This window comes from Micropterus salmoides, unplaced genomic scaffold, assembly GCF_014851395.1.
Source record: "Micropterus salmoides isolate LMB-PRFRI ecotype aquatic unplaced genomic scaffold, ASM1485139v1 Ms_hic_scaffold_1, whole genome shotgun sequence".
NCBI classification, from domain to species: domain Eukaryota; kingdom Metazoa; phylum Chordata; class Actinopteri; order Centrarchiformes; family Centrarchidae; genus Micropterus; species Micropterus salmoides.
Window position 1 is genome coordinate 8,014,218 of NW_024040040.1, and position 12,325 is coordinate 8,026,542.

General features: G+C 39.3%; 1 protein-coding gene across 5 annotated transcripts in view; it reads right to left on the bottom strand.

Annotated features, from left to right (window-relative positions):
- Nucleotides 1–607: 607 nt before the first annotated feature.
- Nucleotides 608–12,325, bottom strand: part of LOC119900970 (cilia- and flagella-associated protein 47-like) — a 69,813-nt gene continuing 58,095 nt past the window's right edge. For all 5 annotated transcript variants that reach the window (XM_038716356.1, XM_038716362.1, XM_038716341.1 and 2 more), the window contains exons 64-67: nucleotides 11,585–11,759; nucleotides 5,730–5,891; nucleotides 2,936–3,101; nucleotides 608–1,798 (exon numbers count right to left, since the gene is read on the bottom strand). In XM_038716356.1, coding sequence (XP_038572284.1) covers nucleotides 1,607–1,798; nucleotides 2,936–3,101; nucleotides 5,730–5,891; nucleotides 11,585–11,759 — 695 coding nt within the window. In that variant the 3' untranslated portion in view covers nucleotides 608–1,606. The remainder of the gene's footprint in view (nucleotides 1,799–2,935; nucleotides 3,102–5,729; nucleotides 5,892–11,584; nucleotides 11,760–12,325) is intronic.

Below are 12,325 nucleotides of genomic sequence, written 5' to 3' on the forward strand. Positions count from 1 at the left end.
CTGTGTAAGCTACATTTGCATACTCACCGGTCCACACACTGGACGGTCTCTTAATGCTCATGTGGTTTGATTTATTAAATGGAAGACAGTGAGGTTTTCAGAAAGGTTGTTGCATATTTCAAGGTTGTCCTGGTTAGTGTAATATAAAGCGTGGTAGGAATATACGTGGACCAGGAAGTTTGAGGTGGATCTAATTTATGGCCCGACTCTCTCTCTACTATTTAACAGAGGACCGACCATAAGGGAAGGGATGAATAAAATGAAGTTGGTAACATTTTACTTGAAGTAGACTCTGAGGCATAATAGGGACATCATAACCATTACAAGCATTTATTGCTCATCATATATCTGATACCTGCTGAATGTGTAAAACTCCAAGGACACTGGGTCTTTTCATGACATACACTGATGAGATGAACCCAGGAAACTCCATTATCCCTTATCAACTTTACTTATTAAATCTATACCGAACATGAAGAAGGACAAGGAGATGAAGAGATGAGATATTTTTTGTGAACTTTTGTGCCAAGCATATGTCCATACGTATATGTCAGTTACTGTACATGCAATGTAATATGTCCAGGAAAATGAGACCAGCCACGGCCAGTAAAACCATGATGACCTTATTTCATCGTCATTTATTGAACCGATTTCATCTTTATATTTGGTGGCATGGTTTTGAAACCTGCCCCTGAAAAACAGAAACTCCCTGAACCAAATTGTTAAATGGTTTAACAGGCTGATTGGTAAGTCACAGCTTAATCCAGCGTCCCTGTACGGCAGACAGTTACAGCGGATAACTAGCTTGATTTTAAATGACAACTCCCACGTCTGCAGTGAATTTCAGCTTCTTCCTTGTAGACAAAGGTTTACAGTCCCAAAGTGCAGAACAAAGCAGTGTGAAAACAGCTTTGTTCCAGCAGCCATCACACAGAAAGAAATGTTCCACAGGTGATGCAGAAGCAACATTTTTTGTATTTACTGGAGCCTTGAATACTTATATTATGTTTTATCTACTGTTTAGTGTCTGCTGTCTGTGTTTGTTTCCAAATGTGAGGTTGACTTCTCAACTGCAAAGACAAATCTACCTAGGGGTACAAATAAAGGATCCTGAACTTGAACCTGTATTGGGTTATGATGATGACATTGGACAGTGTTGTTAAAATGAAAGCATTACTTCAAGATTAATTACAATAAGAGTTATGAACATTGATTCAAATCAACTCAAAATGTCTGGCCAAAAAAAGGTTTCAATTTCCTCTTGCAAGCAACCTTTTTTTCTTAAAATTTCCTGCACTTGCTACGAGGTAGACAAAACTCATCTTTGTACTGGCTGTATATAGCTCATTAGCACAGCTGATGAGAAACACTAACACGACTAATGAGCCATTTCAAGAGAAAAAGGGACAAATATGCAAACCTATCATCATCACCACCATGTGGCAATGTGCCTGTCCAAATATAAAGGTATCTCTTAATTAAACTGAAGGTGACATTGTGTGGTAAATGTTGCTAGATAAAAAAATACCCTGGCTGTAATTTGAATATGTAAGTTAAAAAAGAATTTGGACAAAAATGACGATCCTTTGCTTTGAGAGTGAGAACTTTATCTGCAGACTTTGAGAGGGGATGAGTTAGCCAGGGACGGGAGGCGAAGGTTCCGAGCCACAAAGTTTCGCATCCGATCATTGGCTGGACGCAGCGCCGAAGAGCTGCCATTGGTGGATGTGGTACAGAGGGGTGGGGAGTCATGAGGGGTTTTCCCTCTCACCTCGTAGGTCCACTGCATGTCTGCTGCCTGTAACAATAGTAAGTTGTCAAGTTGTGCAAATATGATAAATGGGATGCCTGTGTCAGAGTGACTTGTCTTGTCTGACGTCCTCCATGCCTTTCTGCCATTCTCCTCATGTTTTGTCATTACATACAGTGTTTGTCACTAGATTTCATTTCCTTTTATGTTCGACCACAATACTGCACGTTTTGCAAAACAGTTTACCCCCGCTCTAGTAAAGAAGATCTCCACACTGTTTTTCACGGTCCTTTGCTGTTATTTTTGTAGGCAAATGTGAGACGTTGGTATGTTGGTCTGCTGCGTCTTCTAAACAAGGAAGTGAGTTTACTGACGTATGCCAATGTTTTGCGGGAAAGTTGCAGTGATTGGTCAAAACTGCAAGACGCACTGAATTCACAGGGATTTGTTGAATTTGTGATATTAGTAGCAAAATCCTGGAGGAACTGTTTATTGTTGAGTTTTAAAAGAGTATAAAAAAATTCTGTTAACTAGTAAAAGTGTTGTAGTTATGTTTTTTGTGTTATGATCATGTATTTAGTCTATGATATTTTCGTGTTTATTATTGTTATTTATCACTCCCTGCTTTTGTGTTCTTGTTCCTTGTCTGTGGTCATGCTTTGTATTGTCAGTAATGCGATCGTTCCGTGTTTCTTGTTTTACTTTGTTAAACTCATCCCTGTGTGTTTTCGTGCACCTCACTTTCTGGTTTATTTTGTTATGTTTGGTTTCATGTGTCGTTACTTTGCTTTGTTTCTTGTTCAGTCCCTAATATGTCTCACCTGTTCACTCTCTCCCTGCTTGTTTGTCCCTGTATATACAGAATTGCCCTCGGTTCTGTTCAGTCATTATTGTTTTATCGAGTGTTCCTGAATTTTCTCCATGTTTGTTCTGCCTGGTAGTTTGGAATAATCTTCACGTCTGTTCCCCTTTTTTGGATTATAACCTTTGTTTCGACACTTACCTTCCTCGACTTCATGTACGCCAGACTTTTTATGGTTGTTTAAATAAACTCTATAGACTATGAGTTCCCGCCTGTGCCTTACATTTGGGCCTGCTGTATCCTAATTTATCACCATAAAAAATAGATTCTACAAATAGACAAAACAGCCAATGACATTAGCACAGAATAAATCATTTACATACCTGGATGTTTAGTCTGGCTCTGTGCTTTCCGTGCACAGTGGGTGTGAAGGACACGGTGATGAGAGCTCCAGTAGAACCAACAGGAGGTAACGTCCCTGAGGCTGGATTCACTTTGAACTCACTGCTGCTGCCTGGCAGGAACGTTGCTGTGAACAGCTCTGGTCTCCTGGAACCAACACGTCAAATTTACTAATGAAACATACTATGAGTTGATGAACAAATTACATTTAAATATTTGAGAATGTTCCTTTCAAATTTTCACCAAAGGAACTTTCCCAGGGGACCATGAACTGTTTGAAGTTAGGAACTAAGACTAAATTGGGTACCTCTTTGGCAGTTCCCGGTGCCAAAAAATCTGCTGTACTGGGGGTTAGGAAAGGAAATACTGGGGCAGTCATTTTTAATCCATCATCAGTCATATTTGCCTCATCTTCACGGTTCATCAGATGTCATGAAAACAGTGCAAAAGGAACTATTGAGGTGGAATTTGCAGCATTGAAGATCACTGGTTGGTCAAACACAGTTTCATTCACACAGTGAACAAACACTGGGTGCCTCTACTATTAGTATTCGGAGGGGTGGACGGTTCTTCTACTGTTTATTGATGTTACAAGCAAAGATATGATATCAGTCTCCCGACTTGATAAAGACAGAGTGCGTATGGGCCAACAAGCTGAGAGCAGGAGCGAACAAGATAGAGGGAGATAGAGAGGGAGTTGCGATCAAGAGAACACAATAAGTTAACAAGTGAAAAAAAGCTGAATTTGACTGTTTTATTGTGGTTTTGTAGTAAAGAAGAAATAAATAACTATAAAACCCTTGGAGACGGATGTTCTGGGGTTTTCAGTCTCCACCGCTCTATTTCATCTTTGCAACCACTCACTACATCCATTCAAACAGTGCACCACAGTAAATACAAAGTAGGGCTGAACGATTTTGGAAAATAATCTAATTGCGTTTTTTTTTTTAACCAATATTGAGATTGTGTTTTAATATGCAATTCATTTTTAAGCTCTTTACCTTCTGTATTATTCAAAAGGTGGAGTTCCCCACCTCCGCAGCCTCCGATGCTGGTAAGAAGGGCACTGGCTGTAACCAGGCCGTAACTCTGGAATAACTGAGCCTCTTTCAGACTTGTAAGTTTGGTTTGAAACACTGTTTCCCAGATATTTCCGGAGGTGGCTGTGTGTGTGACACAGGCGCCGATCGCCACAATGTACACGTGTCTTTCCCATTCTGTTTGATAAATCTGCTCAAGCTCTGTCAGGTCACATGGTGATTCATGATGTGATTGAGATCTGATATCTGACTCAGCCACTCCAGGACTTTTCCTGGGTGTATTTGGCTTCATACTCACGCCCACCAGGCCTTGTGCAAGAAGCACTAGTATGAATAGGACTCTTATGTAGCACATACAAGTGAGTATATATATATTGATTGAGATAAAATCTAAAAAACTAAAACAAACCTAGTGCACATTTAATATTCTATTTACTGTATCAAGATCAACACTGCCTTCCAAACTTCCAAGTTGGGTAAATTATATTCTATACTACTACTTTTACTACTTCAGAGACACTGCATATAATATTTGCATATTGTTGAAGCTGAACTGAATTTTACATATCCATTGTATATACATTACCACCATGTAGCCATGTGTACTGTGTAAGCTACATTTGCATGCTCACCGGTCCACACACTGGACGGTCTCTTAATGCTCATGTGGTTTGATTTATTAAATGGAAGACAGTGAGGTTTTCAGAAAGGTTGTTGCATATTTCAAGGTTGTCCTAGTTAGTGTAATATAAAGCGTGGTAGGAATATATGTGGACCAAAAACTAAGTTCACCAGTGTTTTATACAGTAAGAGCTCAATACAAAACCCACAGTTCAACCACCAATTAATTAGTCCTTATCTCAGTTCACATCTCCTAGGAGTCCATTTTTCTATATCCCAGTGAGCAAACAAAAATACTGAGATTCAATTCAAAAGTTGGCCAACAAAAATAAGACCAAGTGACGCCTCTCGTGTTTAATAGACAAGCTTAGTAATTCTCTGACAACACCAGAGTTCCCTACCCCCGCAGCCTCCGATGCTGGTAAGAAGCGCACTGGCTGTAACCAGGCTGTAACTCAGGACAGACTGGGCCTCTTTCGGACACCGTTTCACAGATATTTCCTGAGCTGACTGGTGGCTGTGTGTGTGACGCAGGCGCCGATCGCCACAATATCTTCACCTTATTACACGTGTCTTTCTGTTGTGCATTTTTCCTTTCTGTCAAAGCGGCGTATAGCCTGACAATTTCACCCACCACCACCAACCCGCGGTTGGCGGGTGCTACTTTCATTCCCTGTGTGACACTGAAGCTTCTGTAGTGTCAGCTTCTGTCAGGCTTAAGGCCATTGTACAACAAGTCAAGGTACAGCGTAACGTGCGAAGGTGATGCTTCGTCTGCAGACTGCTTTACTCTTGGGTGTCATGTGAACAGAGTGTAATCGCAGCCTTTGCGATTAGAAAAACTTGTTTTATCATATCGCGGTAATATCGCAAATGCAATTAATCGTTCAGCCCTAATACAAAGAATAACAGGATGACTGTGTTGTTATTTAATATTTAATAGTTTAGTCCCTGAGTTTAGGTCCAATTGTTCAAAAGCTCCTGGAAGATTTTTCTTTTATCAAAAAGGGCTTTATGGCCACACTTGATGTTAGAGGTGTAGTGAACTGAAGTTTGTATTAAATAATTAGCAAACTCGGATGGAACGGAAATTAAACAAAGCAAACACACACACCTGGTGGTGCTGGTCAAACGGAAGGCCACAGCTGAGGTCTTGCCAAACTCAGTGGCTTCAGTGAGGATGACGTCATCCACTTGAGGCTCAGTGGCGATGAGGGTAATGGGAAACTCCCAGATCCTGCCAGACACCCACTGCACAGCTAGGATCGCCGTGCCCCTGGACACACACGAACACACACATGAAATTTTTATAAATAATTGGTTACAATCACTTTGCAATAATAGAAAGACAGCAGTGAATGTGGGCTAAACTGTGATGAACCTTTCCTGAAATATCATCACTTTATTAAAAAAAAAAATACATAAAGGCCATACAACACTGAGCACCTGAATTCATTCTTGATGACTTCGATGAAAGACTTGAGCCAGGAAAGAATAAAGGAGGCAAGAGAAGCTGTGGTGTCAATGACAACTTGTGGTATATCTGTAGCTATCTGACATGAAAGCTTTTGTTTTGTATTGCATTACAAAGAGTGAAGTCAAAATAAAGCCATCTGAATCATACTCTGATAATTTTCTGTAATATTTTACTGTGAGGTAGCAGTAAAAAGGTGCCATTAGCCTAGGCCGTGTCCTCGAAAAGTCTTCCGCTCTTCTGAAAACCTGGGTGACTTGAGAATGCTTTGGAGCCGCAGCATATTTTCAGCTTAGATTTCTTTTTTGTTTTGATAAGGAATAGTCACACATGTAGGTTTAATTTATGTGGTGCAAGTACTTCGCAACTATTTCAACACAGCATGTGCTTTAAGTTAAGGGTCTGGAAATAGTTTTCCCTTTAGGCAACTAGTCAAGATTGGAAGAGTATGAATGGTATAAAACAAAACTTAACCTTTAACGATTCAAGTGGAAATAATATTGAACTTTGTGTGTATAAAAATATTACTGAAATCAACACTTAACCAAACCTCAGGACCATGTTAAAAAGACACTGCTGACACTCGGACAAGTAAAGCTAAAATATTTTTCAAAAATAATAAACAAAACCTAAAAAATAATTCAAAACATTTAAATGCATGTTGAAAAAAATACCTGCCATTCTATCTTAAACCTGAAAATATTATTTTAATGTTTTTAATGTCTTTCTTTGTGTGTGTGTACTAGTAAAATACTGGTAAACTGCGCAATAATTGTCAGCCACTTTGCCAGGTAAAAATACATAAATTCGAGCAGAAATACTGTACATGTGATGAAGAGCCAAACATGGAGGTTTATATATCAACCACAAATGGCACCAACTGATTTTACTAATTACCAACATCGAGAGGAGAGGAACTAATCAGTGAAATGAGTTACAGTAGGCTTTAACTGGAATAAAACCTGTATAGAGTTGGCTCTCCACAGCACACAGATGAATACCTCTGATTCTGAGTCTGTTTCCACCCATCTGTTTTCTTCAGATCAGTCTACCACTGTAATTTATCTTGAAAACTGTAATTTGAGCATTCCTATTCATCAAAAAGAAAAAGACGATTGACTAAACCGGTCTTTAATATTCCCGCTTTCAGCTTATGATACTTTGTCTCCTCATCTCAGTGCCCACGGCATAGAAATAACATGTAGATAATGGAAGAGCCTATTAGTGGCACCACACCCCCCCTTCATTTCCTCATGGAGAAGTCATTAGCCCTCGGAGGTATTGATTCTACCAGGGCACGCCTCATTAATGGACTCCACAGATGAAGACAGGAGCTGATAAATGAATGCACTCTTCACTCAGCAGGATGTCACATGCAATGTACAGTAAGGACAGTAGAGAATAGGTACATTTTTTAGATTACATACAAGTTGCAATACTTTTGTAAAAGACATCACTGCAGAATTCATTTAAGCAAGAAAGGTATAATAATATAATAAATCAGCAAATGTATAGTTCTCTCACAGGCTGCATCACTGATAGATTTCAAAACTGATTTTGCCATTAAAGCCTTCATTAATCACGAGCCCTAGACAGCTAAATTGACTGATATTTGCTTAGTGTAGAAATATCGGTATTTGCGTATATGTTGGCTGATAAGTAACAAGAAAAGTCAGTATAGAAACATCAAACATCCTGTGTTGGAAACACAATCTCCCCTTCATCTTATTTTAATGCCTTTTTATTACATATGCACCGACTGATCACCTTGTGACTGGAATTTGTGACCGGTTTATAGCTTAATCTGTGTTGCTGTGGCACAGGAGATAAAGTGGGTGGTCTGCTAATCAGAAGATCAGCAGTTCAAACTCCTCCAGGCTCCATGTCGAAGTGTCCTTGGGCAAGACACTGAACCCCGAATTGCTCCCGATGGCTGTTCCATTAGTGTGTGAAGGGTAGTTCTGTTTGAGCACTTTGGCCCCATCCACACTACTGCGTTTTCATTTTAAAACGGAGACCTTTTGCTACATTTGCACCTCCCGTCCAGACTAAAACGAGGAAAAACAAAGACCTAAAACGGATAAGTTTGAAAACGCTGCCGCCCCTGTTTTTTTAGTGGGGATGGGCAAAAACGGAGGACTTTAGAAACAATGACGCAGACACATACTTTTGGATCTCTGATTGGGTCTCATAAGTCATGCAAAGTAGAAGCACAATGCTAGTTTTTGAATTGGTATTTTTATTAAAATATTTTGTACCATGCAAATAACACTTATGGCCTACACTTGTACTGTGCATGTTGTCGTATTTACTTTGCAACAACTCCCTCTCTGTGTTTTCCACCGCCACAGAAGCTTGTAACATAACTCCCGTGTCACATCCAGTGACAGTCCCAGCTCGTTCTTGGTCCATGACAAAAAATATCTGGTGTGGTTCTTCATCTGTTCTTCAGTCGTTTTAGTATAGACGGAGATCAGTTCTGATACGCAGCTAAAACGCTGGTGTGGACAGAGATCATATTCATTTTAAAAATCAGTTTTTAAACTAAAACGGAGTAGTGTAGATGAGGCCTTAGGCTCAGTGTATGAATGTGTGTGAATGGGTGAATATGATGTAGTGTAACAGCGCTTTGAGTGGTCAGAAGACTAGAAAGGCACTATACAAATACAGAGCATTTACATTTACAAGTAAATGTAATGTAAATGTATATTTAAATGTAAAAATCCGACCCTGTGCTGGTCACATTTACATGTTGCAAGATGTTTCACATCAACTACACAGTGACAGTAACCGGCTATTGTCACATCTACACATGCTAAAACATGTGTTCAGCAGTGTGAAAGTTCTCCACCATGAGAGAAGAAGCCAGGTAGGTATGAATGTATATTAACGGTTGGTAACATATATTTTTCCAGAGAAAAAGAGAGAGACATTATCTGGTATTATGTTTATTATTATGTTTCCTGTTTTCCCTGTCCACCAAAGTGATGGATGGCCTAACGATTTTATGCGCAACTGCCAACAATCTACCTACATTTGGCTGGTGTTGGGTTTTTAATTTTGAAATGCTTGAGTAAGAGGAGGTCCTGTAACCTGGTGAAATTATGGAGAAAATGTAAAAATTGTTCTATAGTCATTGTTTTATTATGAACATAGAATTGAATGAACCCCAGGAAGAATTTTTTAGACGAGACACGCCACTCAGTCACATCTTCAATACAACTCTATGGTGAAAACCCGTAACGCCAAAGATGGCGGTTATCCCACCCCTCCCGCTAGAAAGCCAATGGTCTGCTTTTAACAGCCAAAGCGAAAAACATATTTCAGCCAATCATGTGGTTCCACTGATGTAAGGGTCTGTTATACTTCTACATGCGTGGTAGTAGAGACTCATGTGTAGCAGAAGTATAGCCGGTCAGGAAAACGCTTTGTAAACCTTATTTTTGGTTGGGTTGCCAATATGGCTGCCCAGTGGCAAGACTTGCCTATGACGACTTTTTCAATGCTCATCCTGGTGCTAACTGGGATCCCAAAAAAGAAAGAAAATTGGAATCGGCAGGTCAGACCTGTAAAAAAAAATAATCAGAAAATGGGATTGGCGAGGAAAATGCAATTGGTGCATCTCTTTTTATGTCTTATGTACAGCAATTTGAATTTCCTTGGTGTAGAAACGTGTAACTCAAATAAACTTGAAGTGCATTACATAGTTTATTTTTCTGCAAAATGTCCTGCTCAGTACATATCCTGATCCTGAGTGGGGCAGAGAGGCTGAGTCATGCTTTCAGAATGAACAAGCAGAGAAGCTGAACATAGAGCAGACTCTGGAGGACTTTGTAGTCCACAAGACTCATAAAATACCATTTACACAGGTGGCTACAATAACAAACTCACTTATTGTTGTAACTCACTGTACAGATGAGAGCACCAGCAACCACAGCGTTTCCTAGCAAAGTAGCGTTTGTGTGTGTGTGTGTAATATGTGGCGTGTAAAAACAATGCATTTTCTCCTGTGTTTATTGTTTATACAGTGTTGTTGTCTGCTTTTATTCTGCTGTTGATTCTATAAGAACTGTCAGGCTATTTTATTGATGTGCTATATACTGTAATAAAAAGTAATTTTACTTTTTTTTTAAATCCCTTTAAAGTAACAGTACTTGATTAAAATGTTCTAGTACTCCTTTCATCCCTGCATATTTCTTAACTAACCCCATCTAAAGGATTCTTTTAAAAAAATTTTTGTTTGAAATATGTTTTTAAATTAGTTAGGAAAAAGGCTGGTTAAAGTTTAGGCATTGAGGTAAATTTCACCCCATCTCTATGTCTTCTAAATCCCTCTAAGGAAATGAAAAAAATTTGCATCCTCAAATTGGAATAGGAATTGAACTGGTTAAAAGTGGCTATCCCAACAGCAATAATATCCAAATGCTTTTCCCCACTGACTGCCATTATAAATCATCCGTTTCAAATAGTGTGTGGTTTGATTAGAAAAGCAGGAGAAAGAAACCCTGGTGTTTTAAATCTAAAAAAGTATCAGATGTGTTTTTAGGTCACACCAAAGTTAATGTATTGTCCATGGGGATCTGACCTAACATGGCAAGTACTGTTAAAGCAGGGGCAAGCTAATGAGCTGGCCTCCCCCTTCCCCTCTGAGAGAGCACCGCAACCTTTAGCTACAGACATTAAGTCTCAGCACATGTAGACAGCTACTAATAAATGAATGCAGAGGCCACACCCATCTGCAAGAGAGTAAGAAGATGAGATAAAGAGTGAGATAGAGGGGGGAGAGACTGTACTGTAGAGGGAGAAAGACAAGATAAATTAATGCAGTGTTTACTCACAACGCTCAGTGCAAGTGTGTTATAGAGAGAGAGAGCAACAAACGGATTGTGTTTGTATGCTTTCCTTCCTGGTGTGTCTGTGTGTGTTAGAGAATGTGCTAGTACTGTATGTGCTTGTTTTGTTTTTCTGACTTATTATTAGCAACCATTTGTTTATTTCCCTCACACAGATGAGGTGTGCATATTTGTTTCTCTGAATGTGTGCAATGTGTGCAATCTTTTTCTTTCTTTCGTGTCTGTGCTTTTTAACACTGCCTCACTCAGCATCTGCATAATACTCTCCCAGTGTGCGTGTGTGTGTGTGTGTGTGTGTGTGTGTTTAGTTCTCTCTGGTGATGAGTGTTTGTGTACATCTCTCACTGTGCCTAAGAATGTTCGACCATCTGTGTGTTTGTTAATATTTTTTTTTACTTTTCATGCAGCATGTGTCTGTGGTTTGTGTTTCTCAAAATGTGAATGTAGTTTGTTTTTTCTATGGTGTTTGTTTGCTTTAACTGCTAACACAACCAGTGGAGCGGTTTTGCAAGGAGAACGGGATTTATTTCACATTCCTTTTACTATCAGAATAACTTTCTCAGTGTGCATTTCTTTTCCTGCGTACTTGTCTATATGTCATGTTTCTTTGTGTGTGTATGTTTGTGTGTGTAGTATTTTAACCTGCATGGCCTGAGGGGAGTGTAGACTAGATTAAGGGTGAGTGTTACAATGCCGGTCTCAGGGTCCCTCCTCGCTGCCTTGACAGAAGCAGAAAGGCAATCCTCCACTTCTGAGTGCTCTGTTTTGCTGTCTAAATGAACCTCACACAGGAAGTCTTCCATCATCCCAAGGGAAACTGTACAGATGTAAAGAGTGAGAAGAAGGTGTCTGAATAGGTGCAAGGAACACCACAAAAAGGGAACTTACTGAGCACTGCTGTACCAGAGCAAATCTGAGCTTTTTAAACTAGCCTGATGCAGACTCTAGTGGGTACAATTTATTGAAAAACAAACAAACCTGGTAAAGCTAAAACTAACTTCAGGCTAGTGTTATAAAGTTATTTTGCAAAGTGATTTTACAGCGTCATGTTAACTCACAAATGAATAATCCCAATTAGTTTAGTGTAGTAAGGATAATTAATTTGTAATACACATTTTCAATTTAGAAAAAAGAGAACACTGGTATCAGAGCGGTACTCGCTATTACAGGGACCCTGAGTAATGGTCTCAAAATCGCTGTTGGAAGAGAAAAGACGTTGATGCATCACTATTTACAGACATTCTGGGTTTAGAAAGTCTGTCCGTCAACACTATTGATCAAACGTTTTCAAGGTCTACAGAAAGTGATGCGGTTTTAGATGATATATGTGAGTTTAGATAGAGTTGGTAAAATGATGTCATTATTTAGTAATCTTTTTATTTT